Genomic DNA, 21,871 nt, shown 5'->3' with positions numbered 1-21,871 from the left:
CTTTTCTTTTTTAATAGCATAGCTTCTAAAAATGCCTCAAACCAAAAAAAAAAAAAAATTCAAAAGCTCTGAAATTTCGACTATGACAATAATTAAGAAAATGCAGAAAGGGCACCGGTAGATTTTTAAAAACTATTTTAATACAAGATTAATAGCAATTTTCTATCCAAATCAGAAATGAAAAAATCTTAACCTAAATAATATTCATTTGACAGTCACATAAATTGTAGGTTTTATTGGTGCACACATTTTTCCTGCATATATATTATGCATATGCACACAGAGACCTCACTTTTAGGCCATTCTTGGGTTTCTTTTCATGGTAGGACCTCCTTGCAAGGCAAGGTCAAGGATTCCGGTAACTTTTCAGCTCTGAATGAGGTTCACACGGCCCCAGGCTAGGCTGAGTCTCCACGTTGTCGCACACCACGATCTAGCAAGGCTCCAGGATGTGTACAGATCAATACTTTATTCGTGTAATTTGGCCTAAAACTAAACACTGGCTAACGTGTCCACCGAGGAGGAACACATTGCAAATTTACAAGTTACGGTCTCCTTTATTCTTCTGCTGCCAAAGCTAAACTGCCATTTTTTGGTTGGTTTGCTCATTTTAAAGTTAAAAGTCAGGTCTGTGAGTGACTGTGAATAAATGAAAATGAATTTGAATTTCTGCAAGTTTTGGATAAGTCAAAACTTGCATTTGCTAACACTTCCACGTTTAATTAAACCACTTGACAATTAGCCTTGCAAATAGAAGTAACAAAAGAATCACAACTCAGGAATTTGCGAGGTTTTTATTCCTCCTTGGGGACTTTAGTTGGTGTTCAGTGTGTAGCCAAAACATGTATGTAATGGCTAAAGAATTAAAGTAGGCTAATGTCTGCAGCAGGGAATATAAATTAAATACCAGGGTTCTGCGTCCAATAATATTTTCAGTGTGTTTGAATTATAGAATGTTACTTTTATAATTAATACATCTTGTCAATGAACAATAGTGTTTTTCAGTGTAGACAAAGTAGTATTTTCTATCCCTTACAATGAAAACAGGTAATACAAGCTATGTATCTGGGTAAATCACCGTAAGGGAGTCAGATCACTGTTGCTAAGGTTGTTCTAGGATGGTTGTCATCAAAGTGCCGACTTGACCTTCATTAAAATGACAAAAGGTCATCGTGGCTGTCCTTCAGTACAGAACCATAAGCAGAGCTCTGATTCGTGAATTTGGAATTCACTCTTCTCTGCTAAAGACTTTAGCCTCTGTTTAGCTTTTGTCATAACATATACAAAGTATAATATACACCAATTACAGATGTGTATTTCTGTTAGAAAAATACATATTATAACTAAACATGTAAATAGAGGCACTTCAATAAGCTAAGTGTTTGCAATTATGAGCATCACCCGACAATTTCTAGTGTCCGATTTCAGTGAGCCCATTCCTCTCTACTTGAAACAGAGGTTATGATGTCATCATGGAATTTTGGGGACACCAAAGCAAAGAAGTCAGGTCATGAAACATAATGGAGCATCCTTGCTTCCCCTATCACCATGCTGAAATGAGAGAAGTTAATTTGGCCAGGGGTGGGGTGAGGTGAGGTGATTCCAAAACAGGGTATCGAGATTAAATGAACTGTCATGAGGCAAAAAAAAAAAAAAAAGGTAAATTAGCCTGAAAGTCTATGACAGATTAAGATGATGATAAAAACCAGAAAGTACAATTTGAATAACATTTTGACCACATTCGTGCAGGTGACTAGTACTGTAGCGTCATTAACTGACAGTCATTTCAGCTCTGCCTGGCTCAAATGGGTCACTATGTCTAACCAATATGAGTACCATGAATACCTAAGGCGCTGAAACAAATGAAGCAGGTGTTTGTATCTTATCGGTGTGTTTCTTGTGTACAGAACCTGGGTTCATATTCATTATTGTAATGTGCATTCACACACATGCACAAAACCATTTTGGGTTGAAAGCACATGGAAAACAAGGCATTCTGATCTATTTCACAGAAGACAATGCAGTCACATTTTACAAAGGAAAGACTTGGTGTTTAAAGCCATAAAAACAAATTATTACTCAAATATCTGGCAAATCAAGGTTGATTTAATTTGTATTGCACCTTAATTATTTGGAGAAAGACAACACTGATTTCTGAACATACAACAAAATGAGCAACATAAATGACTGGTCCTTCATAAAGATGTTTTATGTGTAACTTGGTGATAGAAAGCTGAAGTTTGGCAGTGAAGTGTTTTTCCAGACATATGTAATGCTGAATTAAGCTAAGTGTTAATTTCATAAAGATTTAAATGAAAAGATGCCACAAAGTCTCTCAGAATCCTATGTTTCATATTTCATTAGGCATACAATAGCAATAGAGGCTTCTAAATACTTTGTTTTGCAAAAGTGCTCAATTATACTTGATCCTATTGTGCCGCATATATCCTACTTTAATGTGATGACTAAATCAATAACTAATTATAATTTTGATGAAAAGGGGGATTGAAAAATACCATTTACGTGTCGTTACTGTCAATGGGTTAATTAAAATGTGACTGGTATACTATGGTGTCTTAAAACACGACTTTTCCCAACCCAAGATGAATCACAAAAACCTAGAAATACATGGATAGCCAACTGTATTCATAAAGCCCCCATTTGGTTTTTTTGCTTTTCTCTGTCGGGGGAGCATGGGGCCTTGCTTTGGCACACTTGGTGGATCAGTTAAGCTGTGCCTCTAAATTGGCCGCTTGCATTGGGACATTTCTCCAAGTGCCAAGCTGGAATCCTAGGCTGAAGGCGTCGTACGTGAAAGCAATGGTTTTGCGAGAATAACACATTCTTTACGCACACGATTTCCATCACCAGAAAAGTCCTAGACACCCACGGCTCTCTCCATGAGCTTGGTCCGGTCTGGAGCATCCAGGACAAAGCACGCTCATGCAAAAAGGGTGTGCCCTGGCAAACTTTTAATAAATGGACAGTTAGATACGTAAAAAGATCTCTTTCTTGATTCTTGGTGCTCACAGATCATTGAAGAATCCCTTCTCTGAGCAGCACAAAACAAGAAGAGCTGGTTGACAAAACATTTTTGTTACAAAGGTGTGTCAACCCTGAGCTTGGAATTAAGAAGTTAAAATCTGTGATTTTTTATATATATATATATAGATATAGATATAAAAATAGATGATCATACTAAGACTAAAAAAGTGAAAGAAATCTCCATGTCAATACTATATATATATTTTTTGTCTTGACTTTTTTTTTGTTGTGAGTTATTTTCTAAGAGAATGCCCTTGTAATGCAGAAACCAAATGACACAAAGCAAATAGCTAAACATAAAAACTCGATCTCATTGCTTGTCAGGTCATTAAAAGAACTCTTCCTTTGGGAGGGTGATGAGCACAGGGGCAGAGACCGAATTGATGTCCAACCTGCGGCTAAAGCAAAGTGATTGCATTGTTGATGATTATTTTCAATTCAGACCCTTGAGGAGGAGGAATTGATGGCGGTGTCCACTAGTAACCGAAGGAGAAGGGGGAAAATCTGCGCCGGTTGGATCCAGTGGACAGACGTGAAGAGAATTAAGGGGAATGGGACCCTCACTGCAATTGCATTTGGGCGGGGTGAGAGAGAGGTGCTGAGTTGTAGCACTATTTTGTGTCACGTTAAAGATAGAATTCTAAATTTAGTGTCAGTACCTCTACATCAGTTTGGCGTTGTGTGGTTAGAGTGCAAGACGACACCTCCAAGACAACAGCGTATTTTCACTACACTACAAACATTCTTAAACTTTCTCACCATCGCAATTTTTTTTTTTTTAAACCTGATTAGTTACAGAAAAGCATACACTGGGAGTTGCCTGGCAATGCTGAACCTACAGCGTTAAAGCTCTTTTATTTTTCTCTCTTGTTTGCTTCTTTGCTGAAAACGCAGTTGTCTTGGGGTTTGGCCTGATTTTACAAAGAAAATTATTTTCTTCTTCCTTTTCTTAAAAGTTGTTAGAAACGGGGAGAAAGAAACTCACAACGTGAGATTCCTTTACTTCTGCAGCATAAAAGCAAATGAAGGTAAGAAAATCTCCTGGTACGAAAGATTTGAGTAAGAATTCTCTAGAAGAAACAAGGTCCGCACAGAGAGTGAAGGGAGAGGACGCAGTCCAGTCTGGCACCCGGTTCTCTTTGGGAAAACAAAAAGCGAGGCAGAGTGCAGTACTGCTCTTCTCACGGAAACGGTAAGTTTTTGTGGCGTGGTCCATTGTCCGAGAGTGTAAGAAAGGAAGTGAGTCAGCTGTTCAAAGAGCGAAAATGCAGTCTCATCAGACCCCAAACCCAGGATTATCTGCGCAGTCTCTGCAAGGCCAGGGCGATGCAGGCGAGGGACGCGGAGAGCAGCGAGGGGCCGAGCTGGGCCGCCGAAGAGTCCACTTCTCTCCGGTCGGGATCCACGGCGGGGGCCTCCGTGGTGACGAACTCAAACTCCGTGGGACACACGTCATCCATGCACCCACTGCCACTCCCGGAACCGCTGGATTCATCGCCTGCGGTGGGCAGATGGACAAAGCACGTTAGACCACAACCTGGAAAGACTGGAGGGCGCGGTGGATTTGGGCATAGGGTGGGAGGGGCCATCTCCCCGCAGAAAGCTGCCCCCCCAGCCCCCAGCAGACCTCCGCGGCCTTGCATTTTAATGGGCAGCTTTGTGATTGGCAAATGGACTGTATCAGAGTAGATGTAAGAAACACGATTGCATTGATATCCAGAGGTACCCGACTAAGGAACACGTGACTTCCAGTCCTAAGGAGAGGCGGTACCCACCATGTTGGCTTTGGCAAGGTATTTCTCACTCTGGCCAACATTTAAATTACTTTAAGAATTCCATTCTTTGCCCTTTTTGTATCTCGGAGCCATTGTCCTTTGCGATTATCATGCTTTTGGAAAGGATTTTGGAAGGGTTTTTTTTTTATTTTAAAAGATTTTATTTATTTATTTTTAGAGTGAGGGGAAGGGAGGCAGAAAAGAGAGGGAGAGAAACAAAGGTTGATGGCCTCTCTCATGTCCCCAACCAGGGGACATGGCCTGCAAGCCAGGCACGTGCCCCGACCAGGAATTCAACCAGTGACCATTCGCTTTGTGGGACAATGCCCAACCCACTGAGCCACACCAGTGAGGGCTGGAGGGATTTCTTTAAGTAAGGGGGAGTAGAAAGGGAACGCTTTTGCATTGTTGGGGGGTTTACAGACTCATGCAGCCACTGTGGAAAGCAGTATAGAGATACCGCAAGAAGTTAAAAATGGATCTGCCTTTGACCCAGCACGTCCACTTCTGGCACTATGTCCCAAGGAATCCAAAACACTAATTTGAAAGAACCCCTATGTTCATTGCAGCGTTATTTACAATCGCCAAGATCTGGAAGCAGCCGAAGTGTCCATCAGTAGATGAGTGGATGAAACACCTATGGGACATTTACACATTGGAACACTACTCAGCCATAAAAAAGAAAATTTTACCCTTTGCAACAGCATAGAAGGACCTAGAGATCATTATGTGAAATAAGCCAGTCTGAGAAAGACAAATACCATATGATTTCACTCATATATGAAGTCTAATGAAGGAACTGAACTAACAAGCAAAACAGAGGCAGACTCGTAGGTAGAGAGCACGATGAGAGCTAAGGTGCGGGGACAGGTGTTGGGGTGGGGGGGTCTAGTAAAAAAGGAAAAAGGGCTCATGGACAACAGTGTGGTGACTGCAGGGGGAGGGGGTAAAAGGGGCTTCAATGGTAACGGAAAAAGTACAATAGAAATTATTTTAAAAGTATGGAGGACTAACAGCAGAGAAAAACAAACGCTGCAAGTAGGAACTTAGAGGAGCACAGCACAGTTGTGGAAGGCACATATTATTATCACTTCTGACCACTTTCTTTCCACCTCTGCTCCCCTAAGAACAAGGTTGGACTTTGTTTCAGCCCGTCCTTCCCCTGAAACCAAGGCCGATGTGGTTCCCAAGCCGATCTGGCCCCCTGCTTGTGATTGCAGCCCAAGAATGGTTTTCATGTTCTTGAGTGTTTGGGGGGAGGGGAATGAAAAATAACATTTTGTGACATGTAAAATGTGTATATGTGGAATCTAAAGTTCAGTGTCTGCAGACAAAGTTACAGTGGAATACAGCCCTTCACTTACACATTGTCAAATTTGGGGTTCACATAGGGCCCTCCCAGCGGAACATAACTTCATAACTGATCCTTTACCAAAAAAAAGCTTGCCATTTCCTTCTTGCAAGCAGCGCCTGGGGGCCTGAGCACCGTGTGGTCTCAGCGCAGCGTCTGTCTTGCTTGACCGGCACACCTCTGGGTTTGCCTTACTTCTTCCTGCTCGGCGCCTTCCAGTTTCATAAACCCTGGGTCTCCGGACCGGGGTCCAGATCAGGCTCCGCCCATTCCTAGCCATGTGCCAGTGTGTTGTTTACTTGTCTTCCTGTTTCCTGTTAATCCCCTCTATGAGAACGGAAACTTGTTGAAGGCAGAAATCTTATGTCACTGGTCATGATCCCCATTGCCTTTAGCGGTCCTTGGCATAGAGCAGGTGCTCAATAAATAATTGGTTAAATAAATAAATGGGCCTTGGGCCGTTTACTCAACTTCTGCCAGTTTCCTCCTCTCATCAAATGTGGACAGTAAGATTTACCTTGCAGACTGTGTGGGAAGACACCCCGGTACAATGCGTGCGGCCACAAATCCCAGCGCTTGCAATGAGGGGTTCCTACAGCAAAGGCCACCTAGGTTTTACCTTGCGATATTTTATGTAAGTGAATTAGGGCCAACCAGTTAGCCTCACTGAGGCTCTGTTTCCTCTGCTCTAAAAATGAGAGTAATCCTATCTCTCTCACAGAATTGTGAAGGGGTGTTCAAGAGATAAGGTTCTGGGGAGGGCTCAGGAAATTGTAAACCTGGTCGTGACACTTGCTGCTTCCCCCACGTGCTCAATGATTCCATCCAATAGCCCCAACTCTTCCCCGCTGGCTGTGAAGGGTGATGGGCTTGCTAATTGCTCAGCTGCTCCTGAAAGGTGGGTACCATTTTGGCCGCTTGATGCTGCTGGGGTAGAGCTAAGGTAATGTCTCTTGGAGGACAAAGGTACAACTCACCACAAAGTTTTTTTTTAAGGGACCTCTAAATACCAGGCAAATTCACTTGAATACACTAAACCAGGTTCTTAACATTTTCTCTGATTTATCTTTAGTGGCCTTTAAAAGAGGGGAAAGGCCCATTAATTAAATCCAGAGAAATCAGAATTGCTAAGGGGATTGTTCTGAACACCAGTATTATGAGCGAGAAGTAATATAACCTTTACAAAGATATTATTAAAGAGGTTTGGAATATTAAAATGTGGTAAGCAAATAATGACAAGCTTTCAGAGGAGAAAAGTAATGGCCCCATCTCTTTCTGAAAAGGGATCACAAAATTTTTTGTGATTTTTAAAAATGTCAAAAACAGTATGGGTGATGATGGCTAGAAGATGTGATAATGGTTTGTGCCCTAAAATAAAGGGTCAAATTTCATATTTGGGTTAGAGTTAAGTGACAGTCTCTCTCTCTCTTTTTTAAAATTTTATTTATTTATTTTTAGAGAGGAAGGGAGGGAGAAAGAGGGAGAGAGACATCCATGTATGAGAGAGATATGGATAAGTTGCCTTTCGCACGCCCCCAACTGGGGACCTATCCTGCAGCTCAGGCATGTTCCCTGACTGGGAATTGAACCAATGACTTTTCATTTTGCAGGCGGGCACTCAATCCACTGAGCCACACCAGCCAGGGCGTGACTCTCTTTCTTAACTGTTGCTGATTTTTGTTTTCTTTTGCAGCAAAACTCTCTTCAAGGACATTCCCTAAGCATTGCAGATTGACATGCATATAACCTTTTTAGGTCAGAGAGGAGAAACAAGGCCAACATCAACTAATTGTTATGCATCTTGAATAATTTATTCCAATAGTCATTATCTAGATAATGAAGCATTTGGTTAGCTAGAGAAGAGAGAATGGATAAATTGAGATGAGTGAGGCCAAGTAAGGAGCAAGGGAGAAGCAGAAAAGGCTAAAAGCTTATGTAATATTTTCTTCTGAAGAGAAAAGGAGAGGCTTTGTAAAGAGAAAGAAAAATAATGGGATGAGTCTGAGACATTTTATAGCAATGAAGTCTATCTGGTTGGCAATTATCCTGTATTTAGACAATTAATTTTTGTTATTTAAAATAGAGCAAAGCACTAAAATTTTTCTGCAGGGGACAACTCAGTAGGATGATGGCTAAGACTTAGATGACTTAATGTCTTCCATCTGTGACTTCTTTCTAACTCATTAATTCAAGCACACAAGCATCATCTTTTGCTTCAGTGACCAAATTGCAAAATCACTGGCAACTCCACATCTCATGTTCAAGAAATCTTTCCCTGTGAGCTCTCTCTGCAAGGGTACTTACTTAAAACCAAAAACAACAAAACAAAAAATGAAAAGAACCTGCCTTAATAGTTTCATGTCAGTGTTCACCTAGTAGCCTTTCAAATCATTCCTGGTGCTTTTACGATATTTAATACAACAGTCAAGAGTAATACTGCATCTATATTTTACTATTTCTCTCAATAGTTAGACATAATAGTCGATGGTTCCTGTATGTGTGTGACTGGATAGGGAGAAATGAGTCCATGGCACATGAAATATTATCTTAGCTCCTTTAAATATGGCCTCAAATGAACTTCCCAACAACTCTTAGGCAGGGTTGCTTCACATTCCATAGAACAGGAACTTGAGACTCAAGAAATAGTTTGCATAGACCGCAGTTAAAAGTGATAAAACAGAGATTCTGGCCCAGCCTTGTCTGAGCGATCTTTAGAACATTCTTCTTTTGGTGGTTGGGGGTGGGGGAAGAGGGCAGGAGTCGGGGACAGAAACACAAATGCTGATGGGGACAGGAGAAAGTAAAAACACTACTTTGTTGCTTTATCATTAAGGGATCAACTGGCAGATGAAGCACAATTTTAACTTTGGCATAGCTGAATGCAACCCACTAAAACCTGGTGGATTGCATCCTGAAGACCAGCCATGATTTTGGTAGGATCCTAAGTTCTGTGGATCAGAGCTTTCTGTCCAATGGACTATAAACAGCTTTAAAGATTAGGCAAGAGTGACACAGGGTGAAAGGTGTACATTGCTCTTGAAGAGAAATGGCGGTACTCTTCAATAACCATTGTTCCCTCTGGCAGTCACTGGGAAAGGCTTCCTTACTTGTGTCCTGGAAGTTGACGTCATTGCCATTGTATGCATTCTTTAGTTTGTTGGTCATCACTCGGAGAGCCATGATCTGCTGCCTGATGAACGTGTCGGGCCGGGTGATGTCCACGTCCACCTCCGGATTGTTGATCTGGTTGGTCAGGCCGTCGTTCATGATCTCAGGCAAGTATCTGCCGGGCACAGAGGGAGAGAACAGGTGAGGGTGAGGCAGGAGGGACCTGGAAACCAGGTTCTGTCACGCTGTTTCTAACCGTGAGCCGAAACATCAGCAGAGGCTGGGCCTGGCGCCTGGAAAAAGGGGCAAAGTAAAAACATGCAGTGAGGGATTTCAGAGGGAGATACGGCTAAAATGGCTTCACGGCGATTTTCTTAGGTAGGCTTGTCTACAAATGAAAGCTCCATTGAAAACTCACAGAAATTATTACCTAAAATTAACTTCCCTTTCTGCCCCCTTCCCCAGTGTTAGACACTTAGTCAAGAACTTGATAGCTTCCTCAACTGTCCTGTGAATTTTGCTAGTAACAACTAAACTTGCAGATTACGTATGATCTTAGAAAGGGTGCTCTTTCCAAATGGAGTAGGCTGTACCTCAGATTTTAATCAGAAGAATCTTCCCGATTAAAAAAAAATCTTTGGAAAGTTTGTGGAGTCACCACGGATTGCTGGAATACTTGAGGTGTCCATTAGGGTTTTTCTTTTGTAATAGAATCTTGGGTCTAATTCCATGTTGTGTACAACTGAAGGTAAAAGCTAATGGTTCTTTAATGTTCTTACTTGTACTGAAGTGGCAAATTTATATTAATACTTCTTTTATTTGTCCTAAAATATTGAAACGGTCATTCCTTCAATCTCAATGGCCTAAGCTGCCGAGGTGTATTGATACCAGGGGAGACTGAATTGCTCAGAAAGGCGCTTGGAGCGCCTTCTGACTTCTTCCTCTCATAACCTGTCGGCTTCCCTTCCTCCTACCCTCCTTCTCACAAAGCTTCTCCCGCCCGCTTCTCCCCCAGTTCCCACGTCCCTTGCTGGCGTGCAGAGAGCTACAGCAGCCTCACACTGACTTCCTTGTTCTGTCTTTCCTTTGTAGTACCTTCTGCACAAGCCATCTGATTCACTTTCATAAAAATATTGCCTTCATCATGTCGTTCTTCTGTTTCAAAACTTTTGGTGACAGCATCCAATGTGCATTGAGAGCTTACTACAGCCAGGTACCATGCTGAGCACTTTGACATGCATTTTAACGTTCAGTCTCAATGAGGAAAAAGTAACTGTGTATAGTCACAGAGCTAATAGATGGCCAAATGACAACTACAGCCCCCAGCAGCCTAGCCTCAGAGCCCATGTACTGCGCCATATTGCCTGGTCAACCCTGAGCTACGATCCACACATTATACCTTGGCAATCAAAGCCCATCTCCCATCCCTACTTTCTTATGCTGCAATAGGCCCTTTAGGGACCTTTCTTGCCTTACACAATCTACTCCCTGTATACCTCTGATGCGTGCCTGTCCCTGCGTCACCTTATCCTTGCTGACAATACGCTTTCTCCTTTAAGTCCCAAATATCCTGAAGACCCAGGTTGATCCTCACTTTCTCCTTAAGATATTTTCCAGTCTGTAGGGATCCGCCCATCCTTCTGTAGGGCTGCTGGGCATTTTGTGCATGGCGTGAAGTCTCCTGCTGAGGGAGTGAGGTGACGCTAAAAATCTAGCTTGAGTTCTGTGCCTGCAAAGCTGTGCACCTGCATGGCACCAGTCACCAACACAGCACCTTTTACTTTTCTTTTTTTGAAATCCTTTTATTTTAGAAAATTTCATTTTCTATCAAAGTAGAGGCAATAGTATAATGGACCCCATGTACCCACCTGAGTATCTTTTTCTAATTCCTGCCAAGGCTTTATATTGATTTGCGTCCTGGTGAGAAACGGGTACACTCAAAGGGGTAATCAAGAGAGTTCAAAGAAGAGCCTATTTATACAGGTATGGGCAGGGTCAAAGGAAACCAGCATAGGGTGTTAAAAAACTGTGGGTCCAGAGGGTAAGGCGATGTTTCTTTATGCACAAGAACTGAAATCACAGACAGGGGCCAAATAACCTGGCAACGGCAAAACCATGACTCATCATTAGGGAAGGAGCCCAAGGAATGATACCCTGACCTTCCTAGTCCCTCCTTCTGACCTCTGGCTGCTGGCTCCCATTGGTGGAAAGCAAGTGGAAGCCAGCAGACAAGGGGACCCCGGGGATGCAATGGTAGGGGTTCTCCTTCAGGGCGCAGACCAAGGCGGAGGGCTGAAGAGTGGGGTCACGGGAAATCAAGGCACCTGGCACAGACAACTGGCAGGCTGTTGGCAGCCCCGCCTAACTGCTAGTCTTACCCTTCCTTTACTGCCTCTGTTATTGTTGCTTGAAAGCTGAAAAACACTCCCTTTCCTTTATCTTGTGCTTCCTGTTTACATATTCTTGTACAATATACTTATACTTAAAATTCTTCCCTTTTCTGCAGGTAATGTTCCAAGGTCCAGAAACAAAAGGCTCTATCCATCAGTTTCCAAAAGAAGAAATAGAAACACACAGGGAAACATATTTAAGCCACGCTCAGCTAGTGAAATCTTACGTGCGATATATTTGTGTATGAATTGGTTTGTCCATCTTAAATCAGAGGTCCCCTGAATAAGCTCCATCTCTTCACCTTGAACAAAACTGACTTCACAATGATCACTATGTAATGAATAATAGAGCACCCAGAGTACATTTCAAATTCCTCCAAAGCTTCACAATATTTACTGCCTCAGAAATGTTCTAATTGAAATTTTCAAAAAGTCATGGGACTACATATCTCTTTATTCTTGCAGGAGAGAACTTCTGTGCTGCCTTTTTATATACCTGGCATTCCAAGAAATTCTTGTTGGATTCGGAGATCGTCTTCCAGATATAACCTCTAAAACGTGAATTGCATCGACTATACTTGACATTCAATTTTATGTGCCAGGCTCCCTGAGCTCTCCCGAATTACAACAGCCCACTGGAATAAACAGTCGCCAGCTCAGGCCAGCCTCTGCTGGTAGTGGAGCTGAGTGGGGCTGAATGGTGACCGTTGGTTCCGGCGTTGCCCCTCGACATTTAGGACGATGATTTCTGCAGCTGTACCTGTGCTGAGCCAGAGGAGAGCTTTGTTCCTTCCAGATGCCGTGTGCACTGCATGGCTGGATGAGACTCATTTATCAGTCGCTGACTGCTCTAGCTTACACTGGGAATGGTACCCCCAGGAGTCTGAGCCTCCAGGAACAATAAGAGACTGCCAAATACACCCAACCTCGAACTGTACCTACTGACGTTCTCGGCTGCTTACAATTAAACAAGGACCTGTGTCCTCAAAAACCTGTTCTCCTTTCTGTGTATTCAAAGGGTAACTTCAGAGACTATGTGGAAATGGAAACTGAAAAACACAGTTGAACAAGAAAATGGCCACTTTTGTCACTGCACAGTGCACCCTGCGGTCGAATCTGTGGATGGCCGGGGCGTAGCCTGAAGGATCAGTAGGGGCGCAGGTCAGCGCCAGGACTCATGAGCCCATTTATTTGTTGCCCCTCACGTTTGCTCCCTTTCTATGATGATCATATCCTGCGTGATTGGATGTGTCTTGGAGCTCATACTACTCTTCCCTTTGTTAGATTTGGCACCAGCCCTTTGGCATGGCAGAATTCTGTTTTTGCACACTCCCAGTCCCGGGAGACAAGGAAAGGAAGGGGAACCTTACTCCAGGCAGTGCAGGTTCTGAGGCTGGGTACACACTCACCCGGGGCGGGGGGAGAACCCAGACATGAGGACCACCAGGGTCGTCACGGTTTATTGACGTCTCACGCTATGCTGTGGCAAGTCGGTGGCACCCATGAACAGTCATGCATGGTTTCTCCATTTTGGTTACTTTCTATTTTGCAACAGCCTGTATAGAAATGAAATCTTTGGCAGTTTTGCAGAATGAGTTTTCTTTAGATCTGGTATGGTCTGAATGTATGTGCTTTGCTCTGATTCGTAGGTTGAAAACCTAATGCTCAGGTGATGAAATTAGGAGGTAAGGCCTTGGGAAAGTGTGAGGCAGAGCACTCATGATGGGGGTTGGTGCCCTCATGAAAGAGGATCCAGAGAGCTGGCCTTGCCCCTTCCGCCGTGTGAGGGTACAGCAAGTCCGTGACCCAGAAGAGGGTCCTCACCCTGCCATGCTCATCTGGGACTTCCAGTCTCCAGCAGTGTGAGAAGTGCATTTCTATTTATAAGATACTCCATCTGTGGTGTTTTGCTGTGGCCACCGGAACAGACTTATGGCTTCTAATCTCATATCTAATCTCATATCACTGACGTGGGCTTCCTTGATCATATCTGAACATTACAGCTGATTAGGGTGGAAGGGCCCCAGGGGACTTTAGGAGGGCTGGTGCAGTCCACCTTGTGTGTGGCTGCAGGCTCTGCGCTGGGACCGTCCCTGGCAGAGCTGACAGCCTCTGTCACCTGAAAGATGTTGAACCTGAGAGACAAAGACCTGTCCTCACAGAAGTGTCCTGCTGTGATTGCCACCATTCACAACCACTCCTTGCAGTTGAGCTGATGCTTCTAGAAGGACCCTGTTGCTCTCTGAATGTGCCTGCTGGGAGGAGAGGCATGCTCAGTGGTCAGCAGTCAGTATTTCTCATCACCACGTGAATGCTGGTAGTTGTTCTAATGAACGGAGTTGCCTAGGGAGGGAAAGGGTCCCACGACTCTCAAGATCTAATGGGGCCTGAAAGCCAGCCACGTCTGAGGAGTGCGGCACTTGTCAGGAAGGTCAGCTTGGCAGTGCCCAGTGGGGTTAGCAAGAGTCCCAGTGCAAGCTGGGGCCAGGAATGGGGAGAAATGGGGTCCCTCAGGGCTGGCTTGCGTTTGTTGGCAAGTGCCTGGCACCTCCTCTGACTGCACGTGCTTTTGGATGGCAAAAGCAGCTTCTGTCCTGTTTGTTGCCGCAAATGAGCTCCAGTCAATACATATCTCTATAGCAATTTCTAATTCTAAGCTAAATATTCATTCACCTCCAGCGCATTTAAAAGTTGTACTGATGTAAGTGGATATAATACTAACACTGGTGCAGAATTCCTTATCTGCAGTTCTAAAATTCAAAAGTCTTCAAAGTTCTTTTTCTGCATTCTGTTTATTAGCAATCTTTGATCTGATCTGAATCAAGTCTAAAAGGTGTCCTTACTGATCCCACGGAGTATAAGTAGTAATACGTTCTGCTGCAGACATTTCATGTGTTTGATCATGAATTCCAGCCCCAGGCTCCACTGGGAGAACTCTCTAGAAAAAAATGTGTGCCCTGGGATGATTTTCTAAAACCTACAAAATTCTGAATTCTGAGACACAGATGGTCTTGAGGATCTCAATTAAGGGATTGCAGGCTTACGGTAACCATAACCCCTTTTGGAAAGCTTCCTTAAAATCTAAGTTTTTTACTTCACACCTATTCAAGTGGGTGGTATTAAAAAAGACCTAAAATGTTAAAATCATATGTGTTGGGGAGGGCAGGGAGTGCAGTGTACGTGCCTGTCATTGAGTTTTCGCTGCCACGGCGTCCAGGTCCAGAGCCGTCCTTGGATGAACACAAGGACAGCTGTATGGCACAGCCACCAGCAGGACAACCAGGTCAGGGGCTGGGCCACCCCATTCTTGAAGGTCCCCCTTTAGGAAGCCCTGGGCAACCTGGACAACTGACCACCCCAGTGGCCACCCATATCCTTTCCCATGTTCTAATTCTAGCTCTTATGCATTAAATTTGCCAGTAAAGATTGAACCCTTGAAATGGTCGGCACCCCACTTGGGAACCCTAATAAAGGTTCGGGCCTCAGGTGCTTGCTTCCTTCCTCCCCTGCCTGGCTCCCCGCCCCATGCCATTCATCCCCCTGGACCTGTGAGCAATAAATCTTGTTCCTTAAAGCTCCCTCCCTGATGGTTTCTTGCTAAAGTGCAGTGATCATAAGAAGAACTATAAGAGTGAGCCCGGCTGTAAATTTGGGCCCAGCAGGGGAAATGTCTGTGGAACTCGTTGCGAGTGATGGGTGACCGGGCCATGTAGCAGGTATTCCTACCCAATGGGCAACGCCATGGATACTCTCGAAACTGATGGAACCGGAAAAGTTGGAAGTCTTTGTGTATTGCTAAAGAGTATGTAAAATGGTGCAGGTGCCGTGGAAAACCATACGGTAGTCCTTCAAAACAGGAAACATGAAATTACCATGTGATCCAGCAATTTCACTTCTGGAATTATCATTCCAAAAGAATCGAAAGCAAGTGATTGAACAGATGTTTGTACACCTATGTTCATAGCAGCTTTATTCACAAGAGCCAAAAGGCCAAAGCAACCCAAGTGTCCAATGACGAATGAATGGAAAAACCAAATGTGGTATATGCAGACGATATGTTCAGCCTTAACAAGGAAGGAAATTCTGACACATGCTACTCTCTGGGTGAACCTTAAAGACATCGCGCTAAGTGAAATAAGCCTGCCACCCAAAGTCATTTACTACATGATTCCGCTTCTGTGAGGTGCCTGGAACAGTCAGATTCACAAAGGCAGAAAGCAGAATGCGGGTTGCCGGGGGCCGGGGCGGGAGGATGGGAGTGGCAGTGAATGGCTGCCGAGTTTCAGTTCAGGGAGATGAAAAAGTTCTTTGGATGGTGGTGGGGTGCAATATGTGAATGCACTTAATGCCACCGAACTGCACACTGAAAAGGGACAAAAGTGGCCAATTTTAAGTTATATATATTTTACCACAATTTAAAAAAAAAATCTGTTTTAAGTATAACCTTCTAAAGTTCTTAATGTAGATTCCTTTTTTCCAGTTCCATTTTTCCTTACTAGAAGGGGAATCACTCACAGCATGCTGTAACTTTTTGCTTTAAGTGAATTTATAAATTCTTGGAGACTGCTAAGCGAGGGCTGTCTGTGGCACTGGGTACTTCAAAGGGATAAGACACTGAGAGACTTTCAAAGGCACAGAGACTGACCCAGGACACCTGCAATCTCTCTGAGACCCAGCAAGGTGATCACGGGCCAGTCACTTAGCTACTTTATACAATCACTTCATATGTTCATGTGGATATAAATAGCACATTATTTGTTTCATAAGCTGCCATTTTGAGTAAAAGCAAGTGAAAATGCTTGAAAACTGTAACACACTTTGCGATTCTAATGCAGTCTTATGAAGACTAAGCTGTTAACACAGCTCTTTTAAATGTTGGGCTTCTTTCTTAGGATGGGCTGACAGCAGCAGAATTTGGAATTTTAACACATAAATTCATGTGCCAAGGAACGCTTTCTTTTGGTTTTCTGCCAGCTGGAGAGTGTGTGGCAGGAAATGGTCTGGGGACCCTTGGAGGACACACAGCTCACTGGTGGCAGCAGGGAGCAGAAGCTATTTTTCTTTGACTCGGCCTCTTTCCTCATTGGCAGGGGCTCCCAAATCCATCCTTTCTCGTGTGGACTGGAAAGAAGACCCACGAGCCAGGTTTCAGGGCTGTGAGTTGCCGATGGCAGCATATGCTCCTTTCCTCCGGTTGTAGCCACATTTGTCACCGTTTGCAGGAGGTGCACGCAGGGTCCCTGTCCCTGAGGACAGTCAGCCCTCAAGGGGTCTGCCTTCCTGAACATGCCCGAGAAGATAAGTGGGTGTTCAGGAACGCCGGGCCTGACAGTTGCCGCTGCTCTCCCCAGACTGATTTCTCACCTTCCCGAGGTGCTTCCTGGTTGGGGATGCATCGACAGTTTTACAGTCCTTTAATGTGCAGCTAGAGTGCTTTGGGACATATTTTGCAATCAGACTAAGACAATATTGTCCTGCCAGATCGGCCAAGTCACTGTCTTTGACAGATTTCTCATCCCCATGCATCATTTCATCCCTCTTCCATCTGCTCAAACTTACCCAGTCATGACTTGCTATTTTCTTTGCTTAGTCAATCCACTGAGTGGTTGGAGACAGTGACTGATCTATTTTCTAGATTGTTTTTTTCTTCCTACTTTTCCTATTTCTAACCATTTACCGTGTTTACCTCCTGGCTGCAGGAAGGATTTCCTTGGGGGGGGGGCAGTTATTTCTGTGAAGATCAGGTGCCTTGAAGGCAGCAGAGGCTCCCTGCAAAAGCTCTGTTTCTAAAGGACTCAATTAATCCCCACTCCTCACCCAGCATCTTTGATCGCGTCCTCCCAGAAGGCGTGTTAAAGAAAGGACACAGTGATGGTTAAACACTGGCTTACAAGATGTGAAAGTGGAAAGTTCCTTTGCCGATTTTATGGGGAGAGGGAGGAGTGTGAACATACCTGACTTGAGAAACCAGAAGACTCTGTAATGTGTAGGTTCTATCATGAAACCCTGCCTCTCAGACTGGCTTCCACTTGTGTTCTTCTTGCCCCATCTCATCGTCTCCCATCCCCGCTTCCCTTTTTAACTCCTACAAATGTACAAAAAGGATCCTCCTGAAAAGAAAACAATCCTCAAGGAAGATACAGCAATGGGACATGGCTGTCTCCTCAAAAGGCAAGAATCTGCTTCTACAGGAGCAAAAAGGAAGAGCTCCTATGACCATGTGGGCTTTATTATATTTTTCTTTGGCTGCTGCCTGACAAAGTTCTTACCTGTATATGTTAACCATATAAAAGTTTTATTTCTTCCTGAGCCTACACTTTCCTGCCTCTCATCTAATCATTCTTCTCTAGCTTTTGTACAGACAGCTCATTCCGGCTGCCCGGCTGCCCAGAGCACCTTCTCAGCGATGACGGATAGCTGCAAATGTCCTCCCAGGCTCTCTGGGCTCACCTGGGGAACCTGAGGAAGCCCAGATTTGCAACCTGCACCACGACTGTTTAATTTTTTTTTCCCTTTGGCCTTCTAGATTATTATCGATTTTCTTCCCTTACTTACTCGCTTCCTTTCCATTCCTATTTGTCTGAGTTGAGTCAGAGGGCTGGCGTGCCTTCTCCTGCTTCCTCCTAAAATGTTGCATAGCTCAGTGAGGAACAGGAGGAGTGGAAGTTAACCCTCGCACACATACTTTCTCGCTGGTCACTGAAGAGACACCCTAGGCTGCCTTTCTTGGGTGACAGACGTTGCCATGAATTCTAAGGAGAATTCTTTATTAGCTATTTTGGGAAAGGAGGATGTAATTCTTTGTACTAACTAGTATGGACTAAAATTTTGTGCTCCCTCTGCCCCCCGAGAACCATATGTTGAAGCCCTGGTCTCTGATGCAATGGGATTTGGAGGTGGGGCCTTCGGGAGGTCATTAGGTTTAGATAAGGTTGTGAGGGTGCAGGCCCCATGATGCAACCAGTGCTCTTAAAAAAGAAAAGATCAGAGTTCTTCTCTCTCTCTCATGTAAGGGCGCAGCGGGCTATCAGTGTTCACAAGCCAAGAAGAAAGCTCTCTCCCTTCCCCAGAACTCACCCCTGCTGGCACCTTGATCTTGGACTTCTAGCTGGTGAGAAATAAATTTCTGATTCAGCCCTCTAGTCTCCATTATTTTTGTTATAGTGGCCTAAGCTGACTAAGCCACTCATCTAATCAAATACTGTACTACCAGGTATTCAAAGTGTCCACTGTGGCCCACAAAAGCATCCCACTTGAGACCAGAGGTTTGCGTGGTCAGTGTCTTGCAATTATGAAGGCTGTGCTGTATTTCCAGCGTAAAAAGTCTCTCCTGATGCATGTGTGATGATGTCAGCTTGGCCTGTGCTCCAACTATCCTTAGTGGGTGACGTGACAACTGAGTCAGGTGACCCCCCAGGCTCAGGTGCTGTTGTTTTTAACATAAGCAAAGCCCCATTAAAGAGAACTTCAAGGGTATCCACGAAGATAAAGAGAAAACAACAAATTGTAACATGCCGTCTGAGGAATAAAAAAGGGGAATTTCTTACATGTTAATAGGAGCTTAAAGCACAGCTGCCAGATAAAGTAGAGGACTACCAGTTAACTCTGAAATGCAGAAAAAAAAAATGAATCCTTTTGTTGGTGAAAGTGTGTTCCACTGGGTGTCTCGTGTTTTATGGGCAAGTCTGGCCAACTCTGCCTGAGGGCCTCGCTACTCAAAGTGCAGTGCCCAGACCAGTAACAGCTGCCGCCTCTGGAAGCTTGTCAGAAATGCCGAATCCCAGGCCCCACCCCCGACTTCTGGAATCAGAAGCTTCATTTTTAGCAAGATGCTCAAGAATTGAGCCTGCACATTGATGTTTGAGAAGCATTGTTTTCAAGTGTACAACCTATCTGTAAGGACCCTACTGCGCCAGGTTTCAGGTTGTCCCAACAGGTTGGAAAGGAAAGGGGAAGCTGGGAACGGGCTCTCCCGACAGCCTGGTGTGGTCAGAATGGAGATTTCAGTGTCGACAGTGCTGTGGGCTCGTGGCAATTTCTTCCCATCAGAGGGCAGAGTCTCCTCCTCGAGCCCCACCCCCTGTTTCCAGACTTGTTTAGCTGTTAAAGCAGAGTGAGGTCTTCCAGGGGTGGGTGAGGGTAGGGGCCGGGCGGGCAAAGGTGGGTTCATATTCTGGGGGAGCCAGTGCTCACGCACCATTGCCCATCACCTCAACGCTGCTACAGCAGCCACATCTGTGTGTTTTCTCTTCTCTCTGTTTCAAGCCATTAATTTCAACAGGTGCCGTTCACTTAAAGATAGCAACTTGGGAAAATAAAATAATCGCTGCGGTAAATGGGCATATCCACTGCAGGAGTGATTTTGATTTCGGGAACTGAATCAAGGAAGTAGGGTAAAGGGCTATGGAGAAACATTCAGAGAATAACCAGGAGGAGATTGGGGGGCAGAAGGCAAGCCTGATCGAACACAGACAGATAGGAGAGCTGCGGGAGTGGACATGAGCTGAAGAATGTGCCTGGAGGGGTCTGCTGGAGGAAACATAATCCGGACAGGGAGAGACGTCTGGGCTAGCGGTGGTCTCATCCCACAGGCTCGTGGTAAAAACTCCACCCTGCGACAATCTCTATCGATGCTAATAAGCAGCACCGTTCCAAATCCATTAGTACTTGTTGATAGACTAAAACAATATTTCTGGTTCTTCTATTTCAGATGGAGAACAACTTTTATTTTTTTTCAGCAAGCATTTTTAAACATCTGCCATCTGAAAATCCATACTTCAAAAGGAGGAAAAAATAGATTATTATCTGCATTGCAGCTGGATTTTCCAACTTACAAAACTGTTCAGTAAAATTTCATTAAATGAAAAACTCTTAAGATCACTTAATTCTTGAACGAGAAGAAACCTTCAATTAATTTTAATTCATCAAATCTTTACTGGTTATCTACTTATTATGCCATTAAATATAACATTATAATATTAACATTCTGTTCCAGGAGAACAATTTTTAAAAGCCATGAAATTGTAATTTTTTGAATGGGAATATAATTTGAGTCACAAACATTTGACAGCCTCATCTTTTTAATAATATACTGGGTTAAAGGCTGGATTATTCCAGCAAATGATTTTATTGCATGAGGTGGGATGGTTTCCCTCACCTGCATAAAATCCTCCAGTGGCTTCCTGGGGACCTCGGGAAAGAACTCAGATCTGGCCCCTGAGTGCTGTTCCACGTGCTCCTCCACGGACGGGGTCCTTTCCCAAACCTACAGTCCCACAGGACAGTACTTAAAGTTCCAAAATCCACTGTCCTCTCTCCAGCCCCTGTGTCTTTTCAGGTGTTGACAGACATCACTACCACGCATTTAGTTCCCTGAGCCTTGCGCAGTGTCTGGACAGAGGGACTGCTGGACTGAGGGATCGTGCGGACGGAACGATGGACGTAACGAACGAATGCCCAGTCACGACACCTTTTACAGAGCTAAGGATCTGCTTCACTTGCTCTCCTAACCTGGGGAGGGCTGTATTTCCTGGTCATCTGTTTCAGAGGCAGGATGTTGAAGTGGAAAGAATACTGGGCTAGAATTTGGGAGGTTTCAGCTGTCCCCCTTGTTGGCTGGATAACCTTGGACTAATCGTTGGCTCTGTCTGTGCTCCTGAAGGACACGACCTGGCCGAAGCACCGCAGTTCCCTCTAGCTCTGACTTCAATGATCTTTACCTTCCCCCTTCATTTCCTTGATGGAATGTAGTTCCCTCCCCAATCCACACTCGCAACCATTTTTTTTTTTTTGTATTTCTTTTTGTAAGAAATTGCATGTGCAGCACTATCCACCAACCTGTGTAACCATCCATGGGCATGGAGTTCAAAACACAGCCTTCATTTAGCCAAGGCTGAAAGGTAAACACAGATGGGCAATAGAGCAGCTCGAAAAATCAGCCACTTTATTCATTAGGCCATCTGGTCATCCTTTCTGGTGTCTTTCTGTACAGTCATTAGGAAAAGACACAGTAGAGCCTGTTAAATCACAGCTGAATTTGCTGGCCAAAGTCTCTGTCCTAAAAGGCCGGACATTGGTAAATAACTAGGCATTTTTGAGGGGCATGTTGTTGATATCATGAATATCTTTCTGTACCTCCTGACTGAAGATTTGGATACTGATATTTTGGGGCTGCTTGAAAGATTATAGCTTTTCCCACAGCT

The 21,871-nt window shown here is 44.2% G+C and overlaps 1 protein-coding gene across 1 annotated transcript in view; it reads right to left on the bottom strand.

Annotated features, from left to right (window-relative positions):
* Nucleotides 1-3,267: 3,267 nt before the first annotated feature.
* The window catches only part of GPC6 (glypican 6), a 987,303-nt gene continuing 968,699 nt past the window's right edge, over nt 3,268-21,871 (bottom strand). Inside the window, exons 8-9 of the mRNA XM_054586472.1 lie at nt 9,279-9,454; nt 3,268-4,543 (exon numbers count right to left, since the gene is read on the bottom strand). Of these exons, the coding sequence (XP_054442447.1) occupies nt 4,341-4,543; nt 9,279-9,454 (379 nt within the window). The 3' untranslated portion in view covers nt 3,268-4,340. The remainder of the gene's footprint in view (nt 4,544-9,278; nt 9,455-21,871) is intronic.

The sequence above is a fragment of the Pteronotus mesoamericanus genome, unplaced genomic scaffold (assembly GCF_021234165.1).
Source record: "Pteronotus mesoamericanus isolate MK-2021 breed Mesoamerican mustached bat unplaced genomic scaffold, CSHL_Meso_final contig_94, whole genome shotgun sequence".
Lineage (NCBI taxonomy): Eukaryota > Metazoa > Chordata > Mammalia > Chiroptera > Mormoopidae > Pteronotus > Pteronotus mesoamericanus.
The sequence above is the reverse complement of the archived record's forward strand: the minus strand, read 5'-3'. Positions and strand labels throughout refer to the sequence as shown.